The sequence below is a fragment of the Mytilus edulis genome, chromosome 14 (assembly GCF_963676685.1).
Source record: "Mytilus edulis chromosome 14, xbMytEdul2.2, whole genome shotgun sequence".
In the NCBI taxonomy this organism is placed as follows: Eukaryota; Metazoa; Mollusca; class Bivalvia; order Mytilida; family Mytilidae; genus Mytilus; species Mytilus edulis.
Genome location: NC_092357.1, coordinates 24,227,597 through 24,251,613, shown reverse-complemented (window position 1 = coordinate 24,251,613; position 24,017 = coordinate 24,227,597). Strand labels below are relative to the sequence as shown.

At 32.9% G+C, this 24,017-nt stretch overlaps 1 protein-coding gene across 8 annotated transcripts in view; it reads left to right on the top strand.

Moving 5' to 3' along the window:
- LOC139503532 (cytosolic 5'-nucleotidase 3-like) overlaps positions 1-19,301 on the top strand; it is a 29,854-nt gene extending 10,553 nt beyond the window's left edge. For 2 of the 8 annotated variants that reach the window (XM_071293325.1, XM_071293328.1), the window contains exons 2-9: positions 5,986-6,084; positions 7,059-7,128; positions 8,809-8,852; positions 9,879-9,964; positions 10,688-10,777; positions 13,669-13,831; positions 15,975-16,176; positions 17,532-19,301. In XM_071293325.1, coding sequence (XP_071149426.1) covers positions 5,986-6,084; positions 7,059-7,128; positions 8,809-8,852; positions 9,879-9,964; positions 10,688-10,777; positions 13,669-13,831; positions 15,975-16,176; positions 17,532-17,638 — 861 coding nt within the window. In that variant the 3' untranslated portion in view covers positions 17,639-19,301. Of the gene's footprint in view, positions 1-2,745; positions 2,877-4,289; positions 4,534-5,985; positions 6,085-7,058; positions 7,129-7,475; positions 7,546-8,808; positions 8,853-9,878; positions 9,965-10,687; positions 10,778-13,668; positions 13,832-15,974; positions 16,177-17,531 lie in introns of those variants that run through there. The other 6 variants (XM_071293330.1, XM_071293326.1, XM_071293329.1 and 3 more) reach the window with 5 other exon arrangements.
- The last annotated feature ends 4,716 nt before the right edge of the window (positions 19,302-24,017 follow it).

Below are 24,017 nucleotides of genomic sequence, written 5' to 3'. Positions count from 1 at the left end.
CAGTATTCTTGGATCTATTTTTTTCCTCTTTGATCTTTTCAATTTTGGCCAAATCTCATGCATTTGTTTAATGAAAATTTGGCAGAACTGCTATACATGTGTCAATGAAAACTATGGCAATCGTATCCCTCAGAGCATTCTGCTCTTTGATTTTTCATCTTTCTCAAGTAAAACCAAACTTTGAGGTTTTTTTTTTATCCTGAATGACAATCTCTCGGAAAAGTTTGGTAGAGAACTTATTACAATTTGTGTGGCATTCTAATGCAATAATAAATCATTACGCATTTCCTTTCTACTGTATTGAAGATAATTTTCATAAAACGGAAACTTAAGTGAGTATGGTCTAGTAATGATTAAGATAATTGTAGTTCTTTTATAATAGACAAAAAGGACAAAGATATCTTTTAAGTTTTGAGTTCTAGTTCTGTTAATATTCTGTATGAGTTTTTTGCCGATTCCCGCCGTGCCCTTTCCTTTGAGGAAAGAAACCGCCCTTTCCAGACGGCCATTATGACGTCGTTGAAACACCGTGAAATTACGGGGAACAATAGACGACGGTTACGTTTGTTATTACCTCCCCTGAAACTGTTGGATATGCCCTTAAGAGGACCCCATAATCCCTAATGTTGTTTTAGTCTAATTACCAAATGTTGGAGAAACGTGACCACACCGTTACAGGGAGTCTTCATATATCACTTTTATTACTTTCAACCCATGTACTGTCAACTTTTATTGGGGGCTGTTGTTTTAGTAATTAAAACTTCACACCTAGCCATGCCAGGTGATAGGTAAAAAGACACATTTTAATTACCTGTAAAATCATACATTTTGAATAAAAAATATATTGAATTATAAATGTTGAAATAATATGTAAATTTTTACATATATCTTGAGTATACAATATCATAATTCATAATAACTAAATTTTAAATCAGTAGGAATAAGTGTTATAAATGAATAAAACATTAATTTTAAAAGCTGACACATGCACAAAAATTAAAGTTTATGTATATTTAACTTTTTATTAAGTTTTTACTTAAATTAATAGTAAAAACAACCATGAAAATTTCAATTGACCAGTATTTGCCAGTATTGACCACTTGGGGAGTATTTTCCGGGGCGGTAAATACCGGTAAATACCACTGGTAAATACCGGGGGTGGTATTTACCGCCCATCCTTGAATCAAAGGCAATAAACATTTTAAATACACAAAGTTAATAAATCTAGGAATTGTATAATGATAGTAATACTTTAAAATTCCTTGAATAAATTAATAAACAATCTACATGATCATAAAAATCATGTATAAACAATCACAAGTAATACACATGTAATAATCACAAGCGAATGTAAATGCACAATCACAGGTAAATAAACATGTATTTAAGGCAATAAAAGGATTGGTTCACTAACTCATAATCTTGATAGTTTTGGCCCTAAAAATCGGATTTTTTTCACTACGAAAATGTTATGAAATTTTAATGAAAACATGCTACAACATGTAAAATGTCCGATAGTTTCGCATTAAATAATAGGATTTTCACCAATTGAATCATTAAAAAAGGTGACTTTTGTAAAATCTTGCATTTTTGCATAATTTTGCCAAATTTATGATATTTTTCTGAAAAATTAACAGTAACCATTTTGCACACAATTTATTGGCTTTAATATTATAATTATAGGTATATTTTTTCTAGGTGTTCTTTTAAATATCATACATTTATCAATACATATATGTTCCAGACCATATGAGAATTTGGACCGTCCTAATTAAGTATTTATTTATTTATTGTCTATATGAATACTGTTTTGGCACACTTACCCAGGGTAAGTAAGTTTGTACAAACATGCATCTTTACCAATAAAATCATCAACCCTACATAAAAATCAGGGAAAATCCTATCAACAACTGGTAGTATTAGAGTAACAAAGAACTATCTTTTTTAATCTTTGCATTTGTTTTTGAAAAGTTTTAATTAATTTTTTACTTATTTTATTTCCATAGATTTTTTTTTATAATTTCTGTCCAGTATTTTTGTCGGTTTTTGTAGTAAAGTTCCTGAATATTCTAAAAAAAAAATCTTCCAACATTATCATTACTTCCAATAAATTCAATTTCAATGAGTGAAAGTTAATTCCATGTAATTTGCTAAATACAGGAGATTAACAGATTAAAAAAATCTGTCTTTTTTAAATAGTTGAAATATTAAGTTTTTATTTAATTTACAATTTAATTTTTAAAATTGATTTGTGATTTCAGTTATCTTGATCTGTAATATGTTTATTCAAATCTAATCAGTAAAGTACATCTTCTTTTTTATATTGACCATCTTCTTAAAATAAGTCCGACCGGTCTGTCAGACCGTACGAGAATTTGAAAAAGTAAGCCGACTCATATGGTCTGGAACATATACATTAAATTTACTTTAATTATTTAACTTTTAAAAAACACTTTAGGGGATCCTGTCTCTACTCCTTAGTAAAACACAATCACTAAGATCCCCAATTTTGTTGGGTTTGTATTTCCATAAGTTTGTCACTGCATGCATGTTCAGAATCCTCCATTATAGCATTAATTAAGAACATTACACCATTTGTGTATCTTGATAAGTATAGTAATCAGATAAATAATAGATAATTATGTAACAAGTTTATTTACATGTACATGTATCTCATTAATATTTCAACTTGATATTATATAATATTATTACCCTTAAAATCATCAATGGTATCAACCAGATCATAAATAGATTATCTTATTTAACAGTTGGAGGGTTAACAGCATACCCAGAAGTTAATTAATACATTTACTTATATATTATTGGGCTGAGAAAGCAGGATCTAAAATTTAGTCAATATGACTATTGAAAAAATGGTATGTTGTTTACAAGTATTGTTTGGGTTTATTTTTAGTTTACAGTTTTGCATCAGTTTTTTTACAAAATATACCAGATTTGCTGATTTGATATCATTAAATGCTGTAGACAGCTTTGTTGGGTTTTTTGTCCTTTTTTCACTGCTTTTTGATGTACTTGTATGCAATTTTGCAAGAATTGATATAGATGTCATGGTGTGTTATTTGGCTTATATTTGTGTTAGTGTTATTTTGGATAAAAATATGTTTTATTTTAAGATAGAAAATTTAATGTTTGTATTTTGTAAATATTTTATTGATCTGTTTGATTAATTTTACCTATGCTGTGGCATTAGTACTCGAAATGTCACAGTTTGCTCAAGTCACTCTATTTTGAAATATTAATTGTAATTAGCATATATGTCACTTTGAAAGTGTAACCGGAGGGGTTTTTACGTTGTGTATTTTCTGTGTCAACTTTAACATATTTTACCCCAGACCGTGCAAAGAGTAGGTATGGGAATCCTGAGTCTCTTATCCTTCATATTTGGCTTTGCAAAACTTAACACTAGCAAGTTTTCATTGTTTATTAGCAAATTACTTCATTCAACAAATATCAACAATTTGTAAAGATAAAAACATGAAACATGAATATGAAAAGCAAGTTAAAATTCACATAAAAGTGACATAGCTTAATCTGTCATTTTAACCTTTGTCTGGATGCATTATAATTCTAGACACAATAGCGACATTGTGTTTAGATGCAGTGAAATGCATTACACCTTTCGTGTAGACAATGCCTTTCATGTAGACAACACCTTTTGCGTACACAGTGAGCAAGGTCTGTGCAAGACCAGTTAGTCAGCGAAGTCTGTGCTAGTCCTTTCGTAAAGACTGTGACTGAGGTCTGTGGTAGACCTTTCGTGTACGACGGTGACTGAGGTCTGTGCAAGACCAGTTAGGCAGTGAGGTCTGTGCAAGACCAGTAAGCTCTTAAATAAAAGCTAAAATGAGAGGTCGTTATATCAACCAAAGTGGCTTATGAAAACAACCCCAGTACAATTTTTTATCTAAGCAATTATTTAACAAATACTATTCAAATATGAACATTCTATAACTAAATTATAAGTTGCAAATTCAACAAAATCTGAGCATGCTGAGAATAAATTCAATGAATTATAGCACAATATTGAATAATGTTACTAAATATGATTGAAATGTTAAACAACAGTTTTTATCAATAATTCATATTAACAATAGTAATTAAATGTTAATTTTACAACAGTCCATTTTAAAGGGACATAAATTTTGGTCTGTTGTATCCTTTTAAAAGTTAATCTTTCAATTCTATGATCTATATCTTATCATGCTTTTTGATTTTTGTATTTTCTGAAAACTTTGTTTACTAATTTTACTGATGATGTATATATAGTAACTAAACTGAAAGTAGAAGTGAAACTAGATTGTTTAAATGTTATCAAAACATTCTTACCATATAAATTTGATATGCACAAAAAAAAGGACACTTAATACTTGACTCATATATTAACACTTATTTTGCCTTGGAGGAAATCAGGACGATTCTCATATCTTTCGTACGCAGTCACATTTAGAAGTTATCAGTCTTGATAAGTAAATTTAGTGGACTAACAGATAAATCATAAATACATGAAGTATGGTAAGATTTTGAAATACTGTAAACTGAATTAATTGTTGTGGCATCTTATTAACTTAAATTTCTAATTAGCCAGCAAAAAAAAAATGTGGAGAAGACGTTACTAAGTTGAAAAACTTGTGTCTAATCCATTTGTCTCTTTTTGGAACAATAAAATATGTTTAAACTAAAAAAATGTGTGGAAATACATATCATGCATATAATATATTTACTGGTAGATCTACGGAGTGTTACTTATGTTAGTGAGTTCAGACCTAGTTGGATATTTTACAATAGTTTGACTGTTGAGTTTTATGATTTGGTAGTCATATTGATGAGGAAGACTTCAAGTGTTTATGCTAAGTAATTGATGAAAATTTGCACAATTGTGTCAGCATTTAAAATATGTGACTATATGCAATCTAATTAAAAATAAGTCTCCTCACTCGCTCATTTATATGCCATTTATGGTATGCTGAATATTAATTAGGCTCCATCATACTTTAGACTGTTACATTGCTAGATTTTTTTGTGTTGTTCAAATGTTAAACTTCCTGCTTAGATGTATTTACAAGGAAGCTATTTCATGTATCCTGATAGGTTTTTGATATATATAAAATAGTGTGAGCTGTTTCTTGCATTAAAATCCAACTTCCATATAAATATATGAAGATGTGGTGTGAGTGCCATTGAGACAACTCTCCATCCAAATAACAATTTATAAAAAAGGTAAACCATTATAGGTCAATGTACGGCCTTCAACATGGAGCCATGGCTCACACCGAACAACAAGCTATAAAGGACCCCAAAATTATGTTTGAATCAGAATATAAGAATAAGCTTCTACATGATGTATAAGACCTTTTAACTTCTAAGGCAAATACATGTTGTACATCTCAGGGGCAGATCCAGGGTTTTCAGTTATGGGGGCACAAAATTTATTTTTTTTCTGTGCGGAATACAGTGAAAATGGTTCTGAGGTAAAATAAGGGAAATATATATTTTTTTAAGGTTAAGACGACCCTTCCTTTTCAACTTTTTGGAGGCGCACGCCCCCACACCCCAGACTAAATCTACCCCTGCATCTAACTTGTCAGCACTATTAAGGAGGCAAGGTGTGTCCACTCCGATCTGAATTGAAATAGTCAGGTGTGCTGAAAGTGGCATTTAATCCAAATAATTAATCAATCAGAAGCTGTTACACATGTTACATGACATGCTTTACACATGTTACATGACATGCGTTACACATATCAATTCATTACAAATACATTACACATGTTACATGACATGCCTTACACATGTTACATGATATGCAATACACATGTTACATGATATGCAATACACATGTTTTGACTTGACACATGTTGCATTGCAAAACACATGTTTTGAATTGACACATGTTGCTATACATTACACAAGCATTACACATGTTGTAATGTGACACATGTACATTTGTTTTTTTTTATTTTACAGATGGAAGTTCTTAACAAGCCAAATGTACACATTGGTGATCCAGACCATGTTAAGCATGTTATAGAACAGATAATTCAGGGTGGTTCAGACAAATTACAGGTTTGATTAATCACTATTATATTCATAGTTAATCAGACAAGAGTAAACACCGTAAAAGAACATGACAGTCATGGACAAAAATGGTTGTGTATGAATGAGAAGATATGCATGATGTGATATGATTGCAAATGAGACAACTCACCAGCAAAGACCAAATAATGAAATGAGTCAAACAGACTCAAACATATACATGTACCACATTGTAAGCCAAAAAGGCATTGAAATGACAAGTGTACCATAAACTGATAAAAAAAGTTCTAACATGATATACAGCATTAGACAACATCCACAGAATATTACACTGACTTGGGACAAGAACATATAGGCTTAAACATGTTTGCATCATGTGTATTTTTCTTCATCTCAACCAATGATTCATATAAGACTACAATGTACCAATATTGTGTAAATATGTTGAGCAAAGAAACTTTTTATTTAACAAACCTGTGAAATTTCATGAAACAAAACATGTTCAAAACCCTAAATGGAAATGCTTCAGAACACAGGATTTAGCTTCATTTATATCAAACTTTTATGGGGGGCATGCCAACTGAGTCAGACCCTCCTAGAAAGGGTTGTCCTGGTGGCATTTAGAGGGCTTGTGAATTTATTAGAGGGCTAGTATAATTTACCTAGCCCTGCAGGCTAGTATAGGAATTAAGTTAGAGTCAAACTTTGGATGATACATGTTATACACAAAATACATAGATTATACATGTCATACACAAAATACATAGATTATACATGTTATACACAAAATACATAGATTATACATGTTATACACAAACTACATTGATTATACATGCATTACATGTCATAAACTAAAATACATATATTATACATGGTATACAAAAAACATACAAGTCTTTTTAAATCCTTGTATGGCTTTATTATGTATAATTTGCTTGAAGTCTTTTATTGATTTTATAAATTTTTCAATATTTTCATCGAATAAATATTATTTAATTACACAGATTGTGGCAGATTTTGATTTTACGCTTTCAAAATTCTATGAAAAAGGGAAGCCCTGCTCAGGTTGTCACAGTAAGTGATCAGTTAAACTAGAACAAGGCCACACCAATCAAATTTTAGTATTTTGGATGATTTTTGGACTGTAATGATGTTTCAGTGGTTAATTTGGATAAAAACAGGTTCATTCCTGAAAGTGAGTCTATATTCCTTAATAAAGAGTGGAAAAGATTTCTTTCATACATTTATCTTGCATCATACATGAAGAAATGCTAAATTTAAAATGGCAGGAAGGACTGAATCATTATTACTTTGATTATTATTAATACTTATTTTGCCTTTCCAATATCCAAGAAACTAAAATGAATTGGTATAGCCTTTGAAAAGTAACTTAACATTAAAATATTGTGTTTTCATTACAGATTGTAGCAGACTTTGATAGAACTTTGACGAAGTACATCCACAAGGGTCATGTCTGTGCTACCTGTCATAGTATGTGATCTATGTGTGAATAGTACCATCAGAGACATATAATACATGTTCAGTGGCGGATGCAGGAATTTTCGAAAGGGGGGGTGCTAGCCCAGGGCAAAGGGGGGGTGCAAACATATGTCCCGATTCAAATGCATTGATCGGCCAAAATAAAGGGGGGGTGCGGACCCCCGGAACCCCCCCTCTGGATCCGCCACTGATGTTTCTGGTACATGTACCATTAAATACTGATATATATGATTATATCATTGACATGGCAGTATTGTCATTGGAACCTTTGTAAGGGATCTTTGTTATTTTTTTTCAAATTTACTTACACATGTCATAGTTTAAAAAGAAAAAAAATGATAAATAGAATTTTTATTCAAATTAAAGGGAGAAACTCAACATTTCTCATTGTACTGGTCAATCAGATAGACTACAGAAAATATTATTTCATTTAATTTATGGTGTCTTTTTAGAAAAGAAAAAAAAAGAAGCCTAACATGTGGTTCTTGTCAGTGATATATATAGCGTGTACCTTTTTACTACTTCATTTATTAACAGTGCTAGTCAGAAATCAATTATGCATATATCTCTTCTTGACTTATTTTCCATTACTGTATTCAATGGTATTGATTAAAACAAACTTACTGTGTGTACGTTATGAGTGCCTTATACCTGTTGCTTACTTTTACTTGTAATCCTTTAATAGACCTATTGCCCGACTATTAATAAAATTTACTTACTATTTTACATACTTATGCTGCATGAACTAGCATAGTATGCTGATGTTTACTTTTTGTACCTCAAAAAAATTTGTGTGTAGACTTATTTGAACATGATTGATTATAACATTAATTGCAACACCATCGTTTCAAATATTTCCATGAAAATACATTTTTCCTTCAATCCATGAAAATTGGTAAATGAATAAACAGTATTGTATACTTACGTGAAAAATGTAAGAATTTCTTGTTCTCAAGAACATTCAATGAACAAGAACTTGCATTAATTTTAAAAAGTCTTTGACCACGTTTTGCAGTGATAGATCTAAGAGGTCAAATACATATACCCAGTACACACTCTTGATATCTTAGAAAATATTTGAAGTACATCTTACATGTTTGTACACTCATCAGAAACTGAAATGATTTTGGAATTTACACACACATGACAGTAATATAATGTTTAGGAAACTAATAGACTTACAAGACAACAAACAAATATTCAACTTGAGAGTATAAACAGAGCATTGAATCATTTATTTTATATCTATTACAGATGTTTTAGAGGAAGGATCTTTGCCTGAGGTTTACAAGGAGAAGGTCAGTTTATGTAATGTTGGACCTTGTGATTTATACATGATAATTAATAAATCTTTCACATTTTGTTTGTTTTGCCTATGTTTCTATGAAGACAACAGATTATACCAGGATAAGGAGATGTGGTATGATTGCCAATGAGACAACTATCCACCAGATGTTTATAAGTAAAATATATCACAGATGTAATTCAGAAATCATTGCTAGGTTTTTATTGATTTAATAACAAATACTGTAAGCCAACTAAATTTCGCGAGCGATTTATTGTCGCGACTTTCGCGAGTAGAAAATTAACGCGAATTTAAATCGTCGTGAATATGTAAAACTTGCATCTTTCCTTATTTCACTACATCAAGTTAGTTAGAAAATCGCAAAATTAAATTACCGCGAAATGGAATCGAAAGTGCTAAACGCGAAATAAAGTATCCGCGAAAATAAGTTGGTTTACGATAAAATGTTACCTAGTGATATACATGATATAACTCTCCCGTTTTGTTCTTATTGTCTATTTTCTAAAAAAATTTAACAATCAATGATAACAAAATATTATACAAGGATTAGACAACTATCCACCAGATGTGTATGATTAACATTTAAAGGTAAAGTAACAAAAATACTGATCACCATCTTTCTCCGAGGAAAGTTTAATTCAGAAACTTTAGTCAAATGGCAAATTGAAAAGCTCAAACACATCTAACGAATGGATAACAACTGTCATATTCCTGACTTAGTACAGTCATTTTCTCATGTAGAAAAGGGTGGATTAAACCTGGTTTTATAGCTAACTAAACCTCTCACTGGAATGACAGTTACATAAAATTCCATTATATTGACAAAGGTAATCACAGTTGAAAATTTACTCTGAAAATTTTGACTCCTTTCTAACTTTTTTGAGAGGAGAAATATGTATCACTCTCCATTGCAGGGAGCAATATGAAAGTTACTTATCTGAAATGCTGCATGCTATATCTGCTTTTTCTGTTTATTTATGAATGAGAGGTGTAAAATCATACTTTTTATATTAAACAGGCCAGAACTCTGAGAGATACATACTTCCCTATAGAAACAAATCCTAAATTATCAATCGAGGAGAAAATCCCTAAGATGATTGAATGGTAAGGAATTTTTAAACCAATCGAAATACATTAACATGTGTTATGTTTTACGATTAGAAAATTTGGGTTATGTATGGTTGCCAATGAAGAAATTTTTCTTTCATGTATTGCTCTATGCTCATTTCAACATGGTGAGACATTTATATTATATATTGATCAATTGAGTAAAAGTGAGTTGTAAGATATAATAGTTATCCATGTTAAAATGACCATAAAGCATGTCATGAGAGAATTATTTTTAAGGTTTTAATTTCTTCCATAGAATTATCAATCTTAATCTTGATGTCATTCAAAATACATCAAGTCAAAATTCAATTGCCATTTTGAGGATATGTACCATATGTTCTGTTTGAATTAGGAACATGTAGAATATGGCTTTGTTTATCAAATGTAAAATTAGCATAAAACAGAAGCTATCATGTGATTCACGATACAAGATGATATGAATAAAAGCCAGGATTTGGCACGGAAAGATCAAAAATACTTATATATTCTTATCATTTTTAAAACTCACAACTTGTATTGCCATTTGACAAAAGGTGAATCTGACCATATGGAGCAAATATATCCATCAAAGTATAACATTGATGTTATTATTAGCAAGTCACAGTTTACATATGGATATAAGAAAAGTAGCAGTCTTTTTAAAATGTTTTTTATTTATTTTATATGGAAGTTTTTTTTTAATTTATGCCAATGTTTCTTGTTTTTATCTTGTTTCAGGTGGACCAAAGCCCATGCTTTGTTAGAAACATGTGAAATTTCCAGAGATTCTATAAAACACTGTGTGTCCTCGTCTACTGCTAAACTTAGGTAAATAGATATAAGAAGATGTGGTATGAGTGCCAATGAGACATCTCTCCATCCAAATCGCAATTTGTAAAAGTAAGCCATTATAGGCCAAAGTATGGTCTTTAAAATGGAGCCTTGGCTAACACCAAACAACAAGCTATGAAGGGCCCAAAAAATGACAAGTAAAACCAACATTAAAATCTATATAAAAAAGAAGAAACTAGAAACACTTATGAACCACATCAACAAACTACTGAACATCAGATTCCTGACTAAAACAAATTAAACAAAAAACTGTAAAAAAAATGGGGGGTATATGCACAGATGAACAAGAAATAAATTTAAATATCAAGATGAACAAAAATTAACCCATAGCTTTCACATTACTTTTTGAACTAGTATGCAGGAAACAGAATGGGTTTACAAGCAAGAAAAAAGTAGAAATCTATATTCCACACACATTGCACAAATTTAATCTTCAACCATCAACTAAACTGCAGCTTCAGAACCTAGCAAGTATACCTTTAACTTGTTCTTTTGATGATATAAGTGGCATACATTGTAGGATTTGTCCAAAGTAGGGTCAAACTGGACAACATGCTTTGATACTATATATGCGCTTGAATTTTTACTTGATAACATTTTTGTTCGCTTTGGAGATTCCGTATATCGTTAAGTTATTGGAATTCCAATGGGGACTAACTGTGCACCACTTATTGCGGACCTGTTTTTGTATTTTTATGAGTTACAATTTATGACTAAAATTAACAAAGACCCATCGAAACAACATTTGATACAAAAATTTAACAATACTTTTAGATATTTGGATAATATATTGGTTCTCATAATGACGACTTCAGTATGTATACTAAAGAAATTTATCCTGTTGAACTTACTTTAAATAAAGCTAATACTAACAATGACCACTGCCCTTTCCTCGATCTTGATATCTTTATCATTTACGGGAAGCTTAATACAAAAATTTATGACAAAATATATTTATGGTGTTTATATATCTCAACTTGTACAATTTGCTTGTGTATGTAACAACGTATTAGATTTTAGCGAGAGAAATTTATGTATTACTGAAAAATTATTACACCAGGGTTTTCGATATCACAAACTGGTCAAAACATTTACTAAATTTTATCACCGGTATAAGGAAATAATTCGTAAATATAACTCAACATGCAGACATCTTATACGTTCAGGTATTTCAGTGTTCTCCCCAGGTCGTTTTAGCGTCGCGGTACCGCGACGCTATATTTTTTCACCGTGATGCTTTAATAATTCCCGCGACGCTATAATTATTTTGAAGATGCTATTTTACTTGTCCTCAATTTTGAACTTTCATGATCATCTATTATCGATTATGATCATAAAAATTATATCACCTTTAATTGTAATCCCTTTAAGTCGGACACTAAAGGCAATTAAGAGATTAAATAGCTAGGTGTTAATTGACCTCAGGGTGATAACTGTTTGGATGCGAATATCCCAAGCTGACACTTGAGACACGACTAATTACGTGTCTGCAATAACCAATTTCGACATGGAAAAATGCAATCACATAACAATTCGAAATCTACGTTTTGTATTACGAAACTTCAAAGATTGAAACGATTTTTTTTTTTTTTTTAAAGGTCGTTTATTTGTGCAACTCTCCAAAAATTACTTTCTTTCTCTTCCGGTGATACGAGAGCGAGAATTTTGGTTTTGAGCTAAAATAAGTTAAATACTTCTTTAAAAAGTTATCATAATCATGATAATTGGCTTAAGTTTATGTTTAATCCATTTAATGCATTAAAAGCGTCTTATTCATTCACAATCTCTAGTCAAACAATGTTTATTCTCTGACTTATTTTCGTAAATTTTTCTACGGCCGCCATTGCACATTTTTGTGTAATCTACGGATCGGAACCGGACCAGATATGACAAAAATCCGCATTTTCACGATAATGACAACAGATGGGACAGTAGACAGAAAAAATATACCAAGAGAGAAAACTACGCTTTAACTGACTATTTGTTAGATAACTTTGTTAAAAATACATATCATTTTAATGTAAAAATAAGAAACAACTGGAACTAATTCATTAAGTGCCATGAAACAATGAATTTCATAAACATGATGAAAAAAAGTTTTTAAATTGATATTTTTTTGTGCTACTTTTGCTACTTTATCTTTACTTGATATACTATAAAAAATAGTTAATTTTGTGAACTAGATATTTAGTTTTGTATATATACAGGTTGATATATAATGAACCATTCATTCATTTGACTTATTGTTGGGTAACTGAAACCACATTTTTATTTGGCACAAGAGGAAAAAAATAATTCTGTAACTATAAATGAATAAAGAAAACATAAACTGAAACAACTGTTTTTGTGATTATAGTTTAATTGTATTCTCAGTTATGAATTGAGCAATATAAACTAAAACATATTTAAAGAAATAGAGCATCAATGCGACGCGACAAACGAAATTAAAAAAAATAGTTATTTTTATTTACGCAAAATGTGATGCTATCCAAAATTTCTGGGGAGAACACTGGGTATTTCACATCCAATCTTTTATGGTAATATTCTTTACAAAGCACAAAAATGTCAGTATTCACCTCAAAAGCTTACAAAACCTTCGAGAAATATTGTAACACACTTGTTTGCAATGTTGGAATCTATATGTCTATCATTATTACTTTTAACAATCTAACCTGTATATAAAGATCACTATCTGAACTACAGAAAATAGACAGTATAAGACCGGTTTAGACCAAATTAAGGTTCAAAAACATAGTTATAACAACAGGATATGAAGAGGGTAACCTAACATGACATGCTTTTACTTATTTGAGCTGATCTATATAGCAAGTTTAACTAGTACTGTATTTAATGTTATCTATTTACAGAGATGGTTGTTCCTGGTTTTTTGATGAGCTTAAGACGTATGAGGTACCAGTTTTGATATTTTCAGCAGGGATTGGTGACATCATTGAGGAAGTAATAAAACAACAATCAACCATGCATGACAATATGCACATTGTATCAAATTATATGAAGTTTAATGAAGAGGTCAGTCAAATCATAATTCTTTCTTTATACTGAAAATTTCAGAAATCATTGCATTTTTTTCATTATTGCATTTTTTTTTATTATTGCGAAAAATGCGACAGGGTCAAAAGCACCAGAATTTCACTTGCAATTATTTTTTTTTATGAATTAAACAGGATTTTTCTCAATATCGCAAAAGTTAAAATTCAAATTGTAGTCTCAAATGACAAAATCGCAATAACAAATGCACACAATAATTTCTGAATTTACAGTATTAGATATGATTCAAAATACAGCGAATAAGTCACTTGAGTTTTGGGTAATCAAAACCCTTTAATATCTAAATCTTCCAAGGTAAATCACTATTTTTTAGATACACAAAATATAGTGCATTGTTCATAACATTCTAAACATCCTATCCATGAACATTTCCAGAAATATATGCTCAGATATTAAAGTTACAAAATGATGTTATACTTTCAAAGAAAATTACATAACTTGTGCAAGTGCAGGAATCTAATAGCTATTCTATAAATATCAATGATGTCATTGTTTAAGTAAGAGTTATCTTACTTTTTGCATTATTATACCCCCGCTTTGAAAAAAAGGGGGGTATACTGTTTTACCTCTGTCTGTCCTTCCGTCAGTCCATCAGTCCGTCAGTCTGTCAGTCAGTCCGTTCGTCCCATGAATATTTTCGTCACAATTTTTTTCAGGAACTACAATACAAGGATTTCTGAAATATGGTTTCAGTGTTCATATAAGTCAGCTATACCGTGTGATGCGTTTTCAGATTCATCACTTGCCAACTTCCTGTTTACCGAACACTTGTATGATTTTACACATGATAGCCAAGTTGAAAATTTTCGTCACATTTTTCTCAGGAACTACAATACAAGGATTTCTGAAATTTGGTTTCAGGGTTTATATAAGTCAGCTATACCGTGTGATGCGTTTTCAGATTCATCACTTGACAACTTCCTGTTTACCGAACACTTGTATGATTTTACCCAAGATAGCCATGTTTAAAATTTTCCCGTGTGATGCATTTTCAGATTCATCACTTGACAACTTCCTGTTTACCAAACACTTGTATGATTTTACCCAAGATAGCCAAGTTATAAATTTTCGTCACAATTTTCTCAGGAACTGCAATACAAGGATTTCTGAAATTTGGTTTCAAAGTTTATATAAGTCAGCTATACCGTGTGATGCGTTTTCAGAGTCATCACTCGATAACCTCCTGTTTACTGAACACTTGCATATTTTAACACTATTAATATTATCCACTTGCGGCGATTGTATCATCAGTGAGCAGTAGCTCGCAGTTTCACTTGTTGTACTTAATCAACTACAACAATACAATATTTAATTTAACGTCCCAATAATAAATTAAAGCAATCTTTACCAATCAGTGCTTACAAGCACTTTGATTTGTGTGTGTGGTTGAGCTGCTGTCTAATTGACTGAAAGCTCTCATCTCCTTTTACCTATCTTTGAAAGTCTATCAATTAGTTGTTAGTTGGACAACAAGCTATCTAGACAAATAATAAAGGAATTCAAAGGAGGGCTGTAAATTTTTGGAGGCATTTATTATTGGACTTGATTAACAATATACAAAAATTAGAGATTTATTATTTTAATATCAAGAATGTTATCTATAAATAATACTGTCAAAATTAAACACCAGTTACATGGGGGTCTCATTGGGAGTTCTGATCCCGGATCCCGCTTACTGTTTTGTCAGATTCCCGTATCCCGCTTACACTATGTACGTAAGCAATTCTTATTTTTTTGTTATTTCCCATGTCCCGCTCGACTTCATTTCCCGTTTTCACGGCACAATAATTGGACTTTCATGTGTCACGCTTACAAAAAATCTGCAATCCTGCATCACGCTTAGACCCCAATGAGACCCAGTTACATCAGGGTTGTAAAGGAAGTGTAATCCCTATTCTCTTTCAGAAAAAAGGTTTTACCATATGATTTCAAGGCCTCGACATAAACTAACAATTAGTGCAACATAGAAGAAAGGACAACAGGAAATTCTATTTATAAACTATAGAAATAAACCAAAAATTTATTTGCATCACTATTTTTTTGTAGAATAGTTAGCTCAATGCAGAATTAACCAAATCATTGTATTTATAATTTCTATTTTTAGGGTAAAATGACCGGATTCCAGAATGCCATTATACATGTTTACAACAAGAACGAGAATGCTATCCACGATTCTGACTATTTCCAGAATATAGAACATAGAACTAGTATGATCTTAATGGGGGATTCCCTCGGTGACCTACATATGGGTGATGGTGCAGAGGTCGATCATAAACTAAAAATAGGGTTCCTTAATGGAAGGGTAGGTGGATTTGAATTTAATGTAGATCGGGATCTTAATTCATTTTTGAATACTCATAGGTGTAAAAGATTAATCTACATCATTATTGAAAATAGCTTTTTTTTCACACAAAAGTGCCATTTCCCTGACCAATCCTCACAAGCTCTTATAATTTTAAACAATCTGTATGTTAATCGAAAAGCTCAGTGACCTGTTCATTTAATGATACTTTTTTGCAATAGCATGATATAAATTTACATTTTTTGTAAAGTATGAAAAATGATCTGATTATTAACTCCCTATTGATCTCAGTTTTTTTTTGGTTAAATTCAATTAGAATGACATCAACTTTGTTTGCTTTCCTCTAAATTCTTATTGTGATGCCATGATAAAAAGTTGGCCATGTCTTATGAAATTACATAGAAAAAATACATTGTTTTGCAGATCATTGGAAAATTGAGAAGGACTAAGTTTGTCTGCATATTGCTAAAAATCATTATACAATTCTACCATTAAATTTCATGCAAATATCAAGGCGATGTTTTCCGACTCTCAACAGCTAAATTTTGCAGCTGGTGTTTTTAAGTTGAATATTTAATTGTCTCAAGTAGAGAATTATCTTATCACACTCTACACTGTGGTATATACTTTCTTGGATTAGTTTTTCTTTTTATTCAATCAAATTTTACACTGATCTTTAAGTACAAGTCTCATAGAGCTATATCTTTTTTCTAAACTTTTTTTTCTATTTTGATACCATTTGTCAGTGACGACAATTTGACAACCTCTTTGAGATATAGAGGGGCTTGGCTAAGTGGTCTAAGTTGTTGTATGAGATGGAATCCTGTAAGTGTCAGATGCGCTTGACTCTTAGGATTGTAAGGTTTCTGACCATAGGATTTTGGTTCTCTCTGTGCACAGCTTCCTCCACCAATAAAAACTCACAGCCACAAAATAGCACAGTAGTGTTTAAATTGCATCAAACACCAAATAATCAATCAATAATCTTTTACCTATAATGAAGTTACTTGTTTAAAATAGAAAATTCTTGGATTTTATTTAAGAATTGAATGCTTCTTTTTGTAAATTTATTGGGGTGTAAAAGCGTTGATTGAAGTACATTTTGTATGAAGCGTGAGCGCTTCATTCTAAAATGTACGCACGGTCAACGCTTTTACAACCCTATAAAGTTACAAAAAGAAGCATTCAATACTTATAATTACTGCTTACGGAATAACACATGATGTGCAGTTAGCCAATCAGAATAAAATATTATAATGAAACATGCATCTATTAAATGTAATTATTTGACTTGGAAATCCAAATATTTCAATGCAACCAATGCAATAAATTTGAATATCATTTTCTATTTTTAGGTAGAAGAAAGTCTAGAGTTATACAAGAAAAAGTATGACATTGTTATAGTGGAAGATGAGACACTTGACGTCCCAAATAATTTATTACTTAGCATTCTAGAAAGTTGTTGATAATTGTTAAATAGGTTGTTTTATAGTTGTTATTTATCCGATACAGCTGATTTGAATGCCCTATGCAATTTTTTACTGCTTTTGAAGTTGATGAGGGTTGTCAATTTTTTAATGACAAAGATCTCCACATTGATAGCCTTTTAAAGGAATATTTACTAAGGGAAATAACTCTGTTGTAATTATTATTTGTTTATTGTATTTTGTAAAAATTCTAAGAAGGTTTAGGAGGAGCATAGAAATAGTCTCATAATATTCCAAGAGTATAAATGAAAAGTTTAGGAGGAGCATAGAAATAGTCTCATAATATTCCAAGAGTATTAATGAAAAGTTTAGGAGGAGCATAGAAATAGTCTCATAATATTCCAAGAGTATTAATGAAAATGATATTAGCAAAATTTAGACATTTGAAAGGATATATGAGGGTCAAGGTCATGTAGACATTTAGAAAGGGTTTACCTTATTAAAGGGAGATAAAAAAAAATAATTTGTTTAGAATATATAATATCAAGGTTTTTATACAATGCCTTCTTATGAGTCAAGAAGCTCATAAAATTGTTATTAACATCGTTGATACAAACATATCAGTTAATTTGTCCCTTGCCTCCTTAGATATGGTATTATAATACTTTGAAGACACTTTTTGGTTTAAGATTGCCAAGGCATAAATGACTGTGTAACATGAGATTTTTTCTGATGAAGGTAACTCTAGAACAGTCCTTTGGAATGTATAAATTGTTATTTATTTTCAATTTTAACATGTTTTTCGGGTACTGTGGATTCATCTATTTTTGTGGGTACCAATTTTCGTGGTTTGAGGATTAGTTGCAGTTATGTGGTTATTTAATTCGTTGTTTTGGAAAACACTGTATATATTCCTTTAGAAAATTTGTAATTCATTGATCATTTGATTTTATGGTTCCTCTGTTCCCACGGAATCCACGAAAATTGGTATTTAACGAATAATAATGAATTCACATAAATTCCGTATAAAGAAAGTGTCTAGAAATATATTAATCTGTACATTAATCAATAGACGTAGCATAATTGTGTAAGGCTTGAATTAGTTGATAATTTTTAGATTTTCAGGAGCCAATAATGGCTCTTGTCATAAGTAAAAAGTGTTATTTTCATTTTACAATGTTCTGCATTTGATTTTAAAGACGCTGCCTTTACATTATTATGTTGCTTGATCTCTAATGGTCATTCCTTTCACCTTGGTGTAGTAATAGATATAAAAGTTGTCAGTGTAATATGATAATATGGCAATATTATATTATAATAATATTCAGTAAACAATTAACAGGGGAAAGTAACTCAACTGATTAGACAAACAGGTAATTAGTCAAGATTCTTATTTTTTAAAGATATAATAACAGAAAATTAGTTTGGTTTAAGATAATGTTTAATTACATTTTAATAGACAGTTGGCAAAGATATTTTCATGATAACAGAAAATCAGTTGGATGTTACATGTAGGTAATATCAAATTATAATTTGAACTGAATAATGGCAAAGGTGTCTTAATGTTAAATCAATAATTTAATTGCAGACAAAGGCTGTGAAATTTATTTATTTAAGATTTTTACAATTTGTGAGTCCAGGATTGATCATCTTTTGTTTATATTTATTTTAACATGTAATAAAGGTTAGTTTTGTAGTAACATTCATGAACATTATTACTTTTTTTGTGCCTTGTATTTTCTGTAAGGAATGTAGTACAATGGAGACAATAGAAAAGATCTGCGATAGAAGGACCATTAGACAACGGAGGATAAAGATGCAAAAGCCTCACTTTTAAGCCCAACTGGCCCATAGGGCAATTTTAGCTTTTGTTACCTGTCCTCTACCATATTGTACTAATGATGCTGAGGTTGTGAGTTCAAACACCGCTCATGAGTGTGCACTCCACTCCAACCTTAATTGTCCTCTACCATATCGTACTAATGATACTGAGGTTGTGAGTTCAAACACCGCTCATGAGTTTGCACTCCACTCCAACCTTAATTGTCCTCTACCATATCGTACTAATGATGCTGAGGTTGTGAGTTCAAACACCGCTCATGAGTGTGCACTCCACTCCAACCTTAATTGTCCTCTACCATATCGTACTAATGATGCTGAGGTTGTGAGTTCAAACACCGCTCATGAGTGTGCACTCCACTCCAACCTTAATTGTCCTCTACCATATCGTACTAATGATGCTGAGGTTGTGAGTTCAAACACCGCTCATGAGTTTGCACTCCACTCCAACCTTAATTGTCCTCTACCATATCGTACTAATGATGCTGAGGTTGTGAGTTCAAACACCGCTCATGAGTTTGCACTCCACTCCAACCTTAATTGTCCTCTACCATATCGTACTAATGATGCTGAGGTTGTGAGTTCAAACACCGCTCATGAGTGTGCACTCCACTCCAACCTTAATTGTCCTCTACCATATCGTACTAATGATGCTGAGGTTGTGAGTTTAAACACCGCTCATGAGTGTGCACTCCACTCCAACCTTAATTGTCCTCTACCATATCGTACTAATGATGCTGAGGTTGTGAGTTTAAACACCGCTCATGAGTGTGCACTCCACTCCAACCTTAATTGTCCTCTACCATATCGTACTAATGATACTGAGGTTGTGAGTTCAAACACCGCTCATGAGTGTGCACTCCACTCCAATTTTAATTGTCCTCTACCATATCGTACTAATGATGCTGAGGTTGTGAGTTCAAACACCGCTCATGAGTGTGCACTCCACTCCAATTTTAATTGTCCTCTACCATATCGTACTAATGATACTGAGGTTGTGAGTTCAAACACCGCTCATGAGTGTGCACTCCACTCCAACCTTAATTGTCCTCTACCATATCGTACTAATGATACTGAGGTTGTGAGTTCAAACACCGCTCATGAGTGTGCACTCCACTCCAATTTTAATTGACTAGGATTTACAGTTTTCCTTTTGAAGTTTGAAGCACATCAGCTTCCTCCGCCAATAAAAACTGGCCGCCATTTCATGGCCTAAAAGTGGCGTTAAAACCCAACAATTAATCAATCTACTAATGTTGTGGTAAATTTTTACAAAAATCTTTCAACTTCAACCAAAAAAATATTAATTAAATGATCTTTAGAGTAGTATCTAGACTGATCTTTCCTTTTTATCATACAAAACGACCATTTCACATAAAGTACAGTCTGAGGAATCTCATACATAAGAGCATATTTGAGTGATGTATACTGATTGTGTGAGACATCATGAGAAGTGAAGGTGGTTGAATACCCCGTATCTGTTTTAGGGAGAGGGGAAATTGTAAATATTAACTGTAAAATGTTTTGATTCTTTGGTGTTTATGAAGTGTCAATAAGGAGTTCTGGCATTTACTGCAGCATTCATGTATGTTTTTGGTTATGTGGTATTCATGCAGTCTCCATAAGGACTTTTGGTCGTGCGGTGATCATGCAGTCTCCATAAGGACTTTTGTTCATGCGGTGATCATGCAGTCTCCATAAGGACTTTTGGTCATGCGGTGATCATGCAGTCTCCATAGGGACTTTTTGTCATGCAGTCTCCATAAGGACTAATGGTTATGCTGTGTTCATGCAGTCTCCATAAGGACTTTTGGTCATGTGGTGTTCATGCAGTCTCCATAAGGACTTTTGTTCATGTGGTGTTCATACAGTCTCCATAAGGACTTTAGGTCATGTGGTGTTTGAGCAGTTTCCATAAGGACTTTTGTTCATGCGGTGATCATGCAGTCTCCATAAGGACTTTTGGTCATGCGGTGATCATGCAGTCTCCATAGGGACTTTTTGTCATGCAGTCTCCATAAGGACTAATGGTTATGCTGTGTTCATACAGTCTCCATAAGGACTTTTGGTCAAGTGGTGTTCATGCAGTCTCCATAAGGACTTTTGTTCATGTGGTGTTCATACAGTCTCCATAAGGACTTTAGGTCATGTGGTGTTGGAGCAGTTTCCATAAGGACTTTTGTTCATGCGGTGATCATGCAGTCTCCATAAGGACTTTTGTTCATGTGGTGTTCATGCAGTCTCCATAAGGACTTTTGTTCATGTGGTGTTCATGCAGTCTCCATAAGGACCTTGGGTCATGCGGTGTTCATGTAGTCTCCATAAGGACTTTTGGTCATGCTTTATTCATGCAGTCTCCATAAGAACTTTAGGTCATGCAATGTTCGTGTAGTCTCCATAAGGATTTTTGTACATGTGGTGGTCATGCAGTCTCCATAAGGACTTTTTGTCATGCAGTCTCCATAAGGACTTATGGTTATGCTGTGTTCATGCAGTCTCCATAAGGACTTTTGGTCATGTGGTGTTCATGTAGTCTCCATAAGGACTTTTGTTCATGTGGTGTTCATACAGTCTCCATAAGGACTTTAGGTCATGTGGTGTTGGAGCAGTTTCCATAAGGACTTTTGTTCATGCGGTGATCATGCAGTCTCCATAAGGACTTTTGGTCATGCGGTGATCATGCAGTCTCCATAGGGACTTTTTGTCATGCAGTCTCCATAAGGACTAATGGTTATGCTGTGTTCATGCAGTCTCCATAAGGACTTTTGGTCATGTGGTGTTCATGCAGTCTCCATAAGGACTTTTGTTAATGTGGTGTTCATACAGTCTCCATAAGGACTTTAGGTCATGTGGTGTTGGAGCAGTTTCCATAAGGACTTTTGTTCATGCGGTGATCATGCAGTCTCCATAAGGACTTTTGTTCATGTGGTGTTCATGCAGTCTCCATAAGGACTTTTGTTCATGTGGTGTTCATGCAGTCTCCATAAGGACCTTGGGTCATGCGGTGTTCATGTAGTCTCCATAAGGACTTTTGGTCATGCTTTATTCATGCAGTCTCCATAAGAACTTTAGGTCATGCAATGTTCGTGTAGTCTCCATAAGGATTTTTGTACATGTGGTGGTCATGCAGTCTCCATAAGGACTTTTTGTCATGCAGTCTCCATAAGGACTTATGGTTATGCTGTGTTCATGCAGTCTCCATAAGGACTTTTGGTCATGTGGTGTTCATGCAGTCTCCATAAGGACTTTTGTTCATGTGGTGTTCATACAGTCTCCATAAGGACTTTAGGTCATGTGGTGTTGGAGCAGTTTCCATAAGGACTTTTGTTCATGCGGTGATCATGCAGTCTCCATAAGGACTTTTGGTCATGCGGTGATCATGCAGTCTCCATAGGGACTTTTTGTCATGCAGTCTCCATAAGGACTAATGGTTATGCTGTGTTCATGCAGTCTCCATAAGGACTTTTGGTCATGTGGTGTTCATGCAGTCTCCATAAGGACTTTTGTTCATGTGGTGTTCATACAGTCTCCATAAGGACTTTAGGTCATGTGGTGTTGGAGCAGTTTCCATAAGGACTTTTGTTCATGCGGTGATCATGCAGTCTCCATAAGGACTTTTGTTCATGTGGTGTTCATGCAGTCTCCATAAGGACTTTTGTTCATGTGGTGTTCATGCAGTCTCCATAAGGACCTTGGGTCATGCGGTGTTCATGTAGTCTCCATAAGGACTTTTGGTCATGCTTTATTCATGCAGTCTCCATAAGAACTTTAGGTCATGCAATGTTCGTGTAGTCTCCATAAGGATTTTTGTACATGTGGTGGTCATGCAGTCTCCATAAGGACTTTTTGTCATGCAGTCTCCATAAGGACTTATGGTTATGCTGTGTTCATGCAGTCTCCATAAGGACTTTTGGTCATGTGGTGTTCATGCAGTCTTCATAAGGACTTTAGGTCAAGTGGTGTTCATGTAGTCTCCATAAGGACTTTTGGTCAAGTGGTGTCCATGCAGTCTCCATAAGGACTTTAGGTCATGCTGTGTTCATGCAGTCTCCATAAGGACTTTTGTTCATGTGGTGTTCATGCAATCTCCATAGGGACCTTGGTACATGCGGTGTATGCAGTCTCCATAAGGACTTTTGGTCATGCTGTGTTTGTGCAGTCTCCATAAGAACTTTTGTTCATGTGTTGAACATGCAGTATCCATAAGGACTTTTGGTCATGCAGTGATCATGCAGTCTCCATAAGGACTTTTGATCATGTATGATCAAGCAGTCTCCATACGGACTTTTTGTAATGTGGTGTTCATGCAGTCTCCATAAGGACTTTTGTTCATGTGGTGTTCATGCAGTCTCCATAAGGACCTTTGGGCATGCTGTGTTCATGCAGTCTCCATAAGGACTTTAGGTCATGTGATGTTCATGCATTCTCCGTAAGGACTTTTGGTCATGTGGTGATCATTCAGTCTCCATAAGGACTTGGTTATGCAGTGATCATGCAGTTTTCATAAGGACTTTTGGTCATGTGGTGATCATGAAGTCTCCATAAAGACTTTTGGTTATGTGATTATCATGCAGTCTCC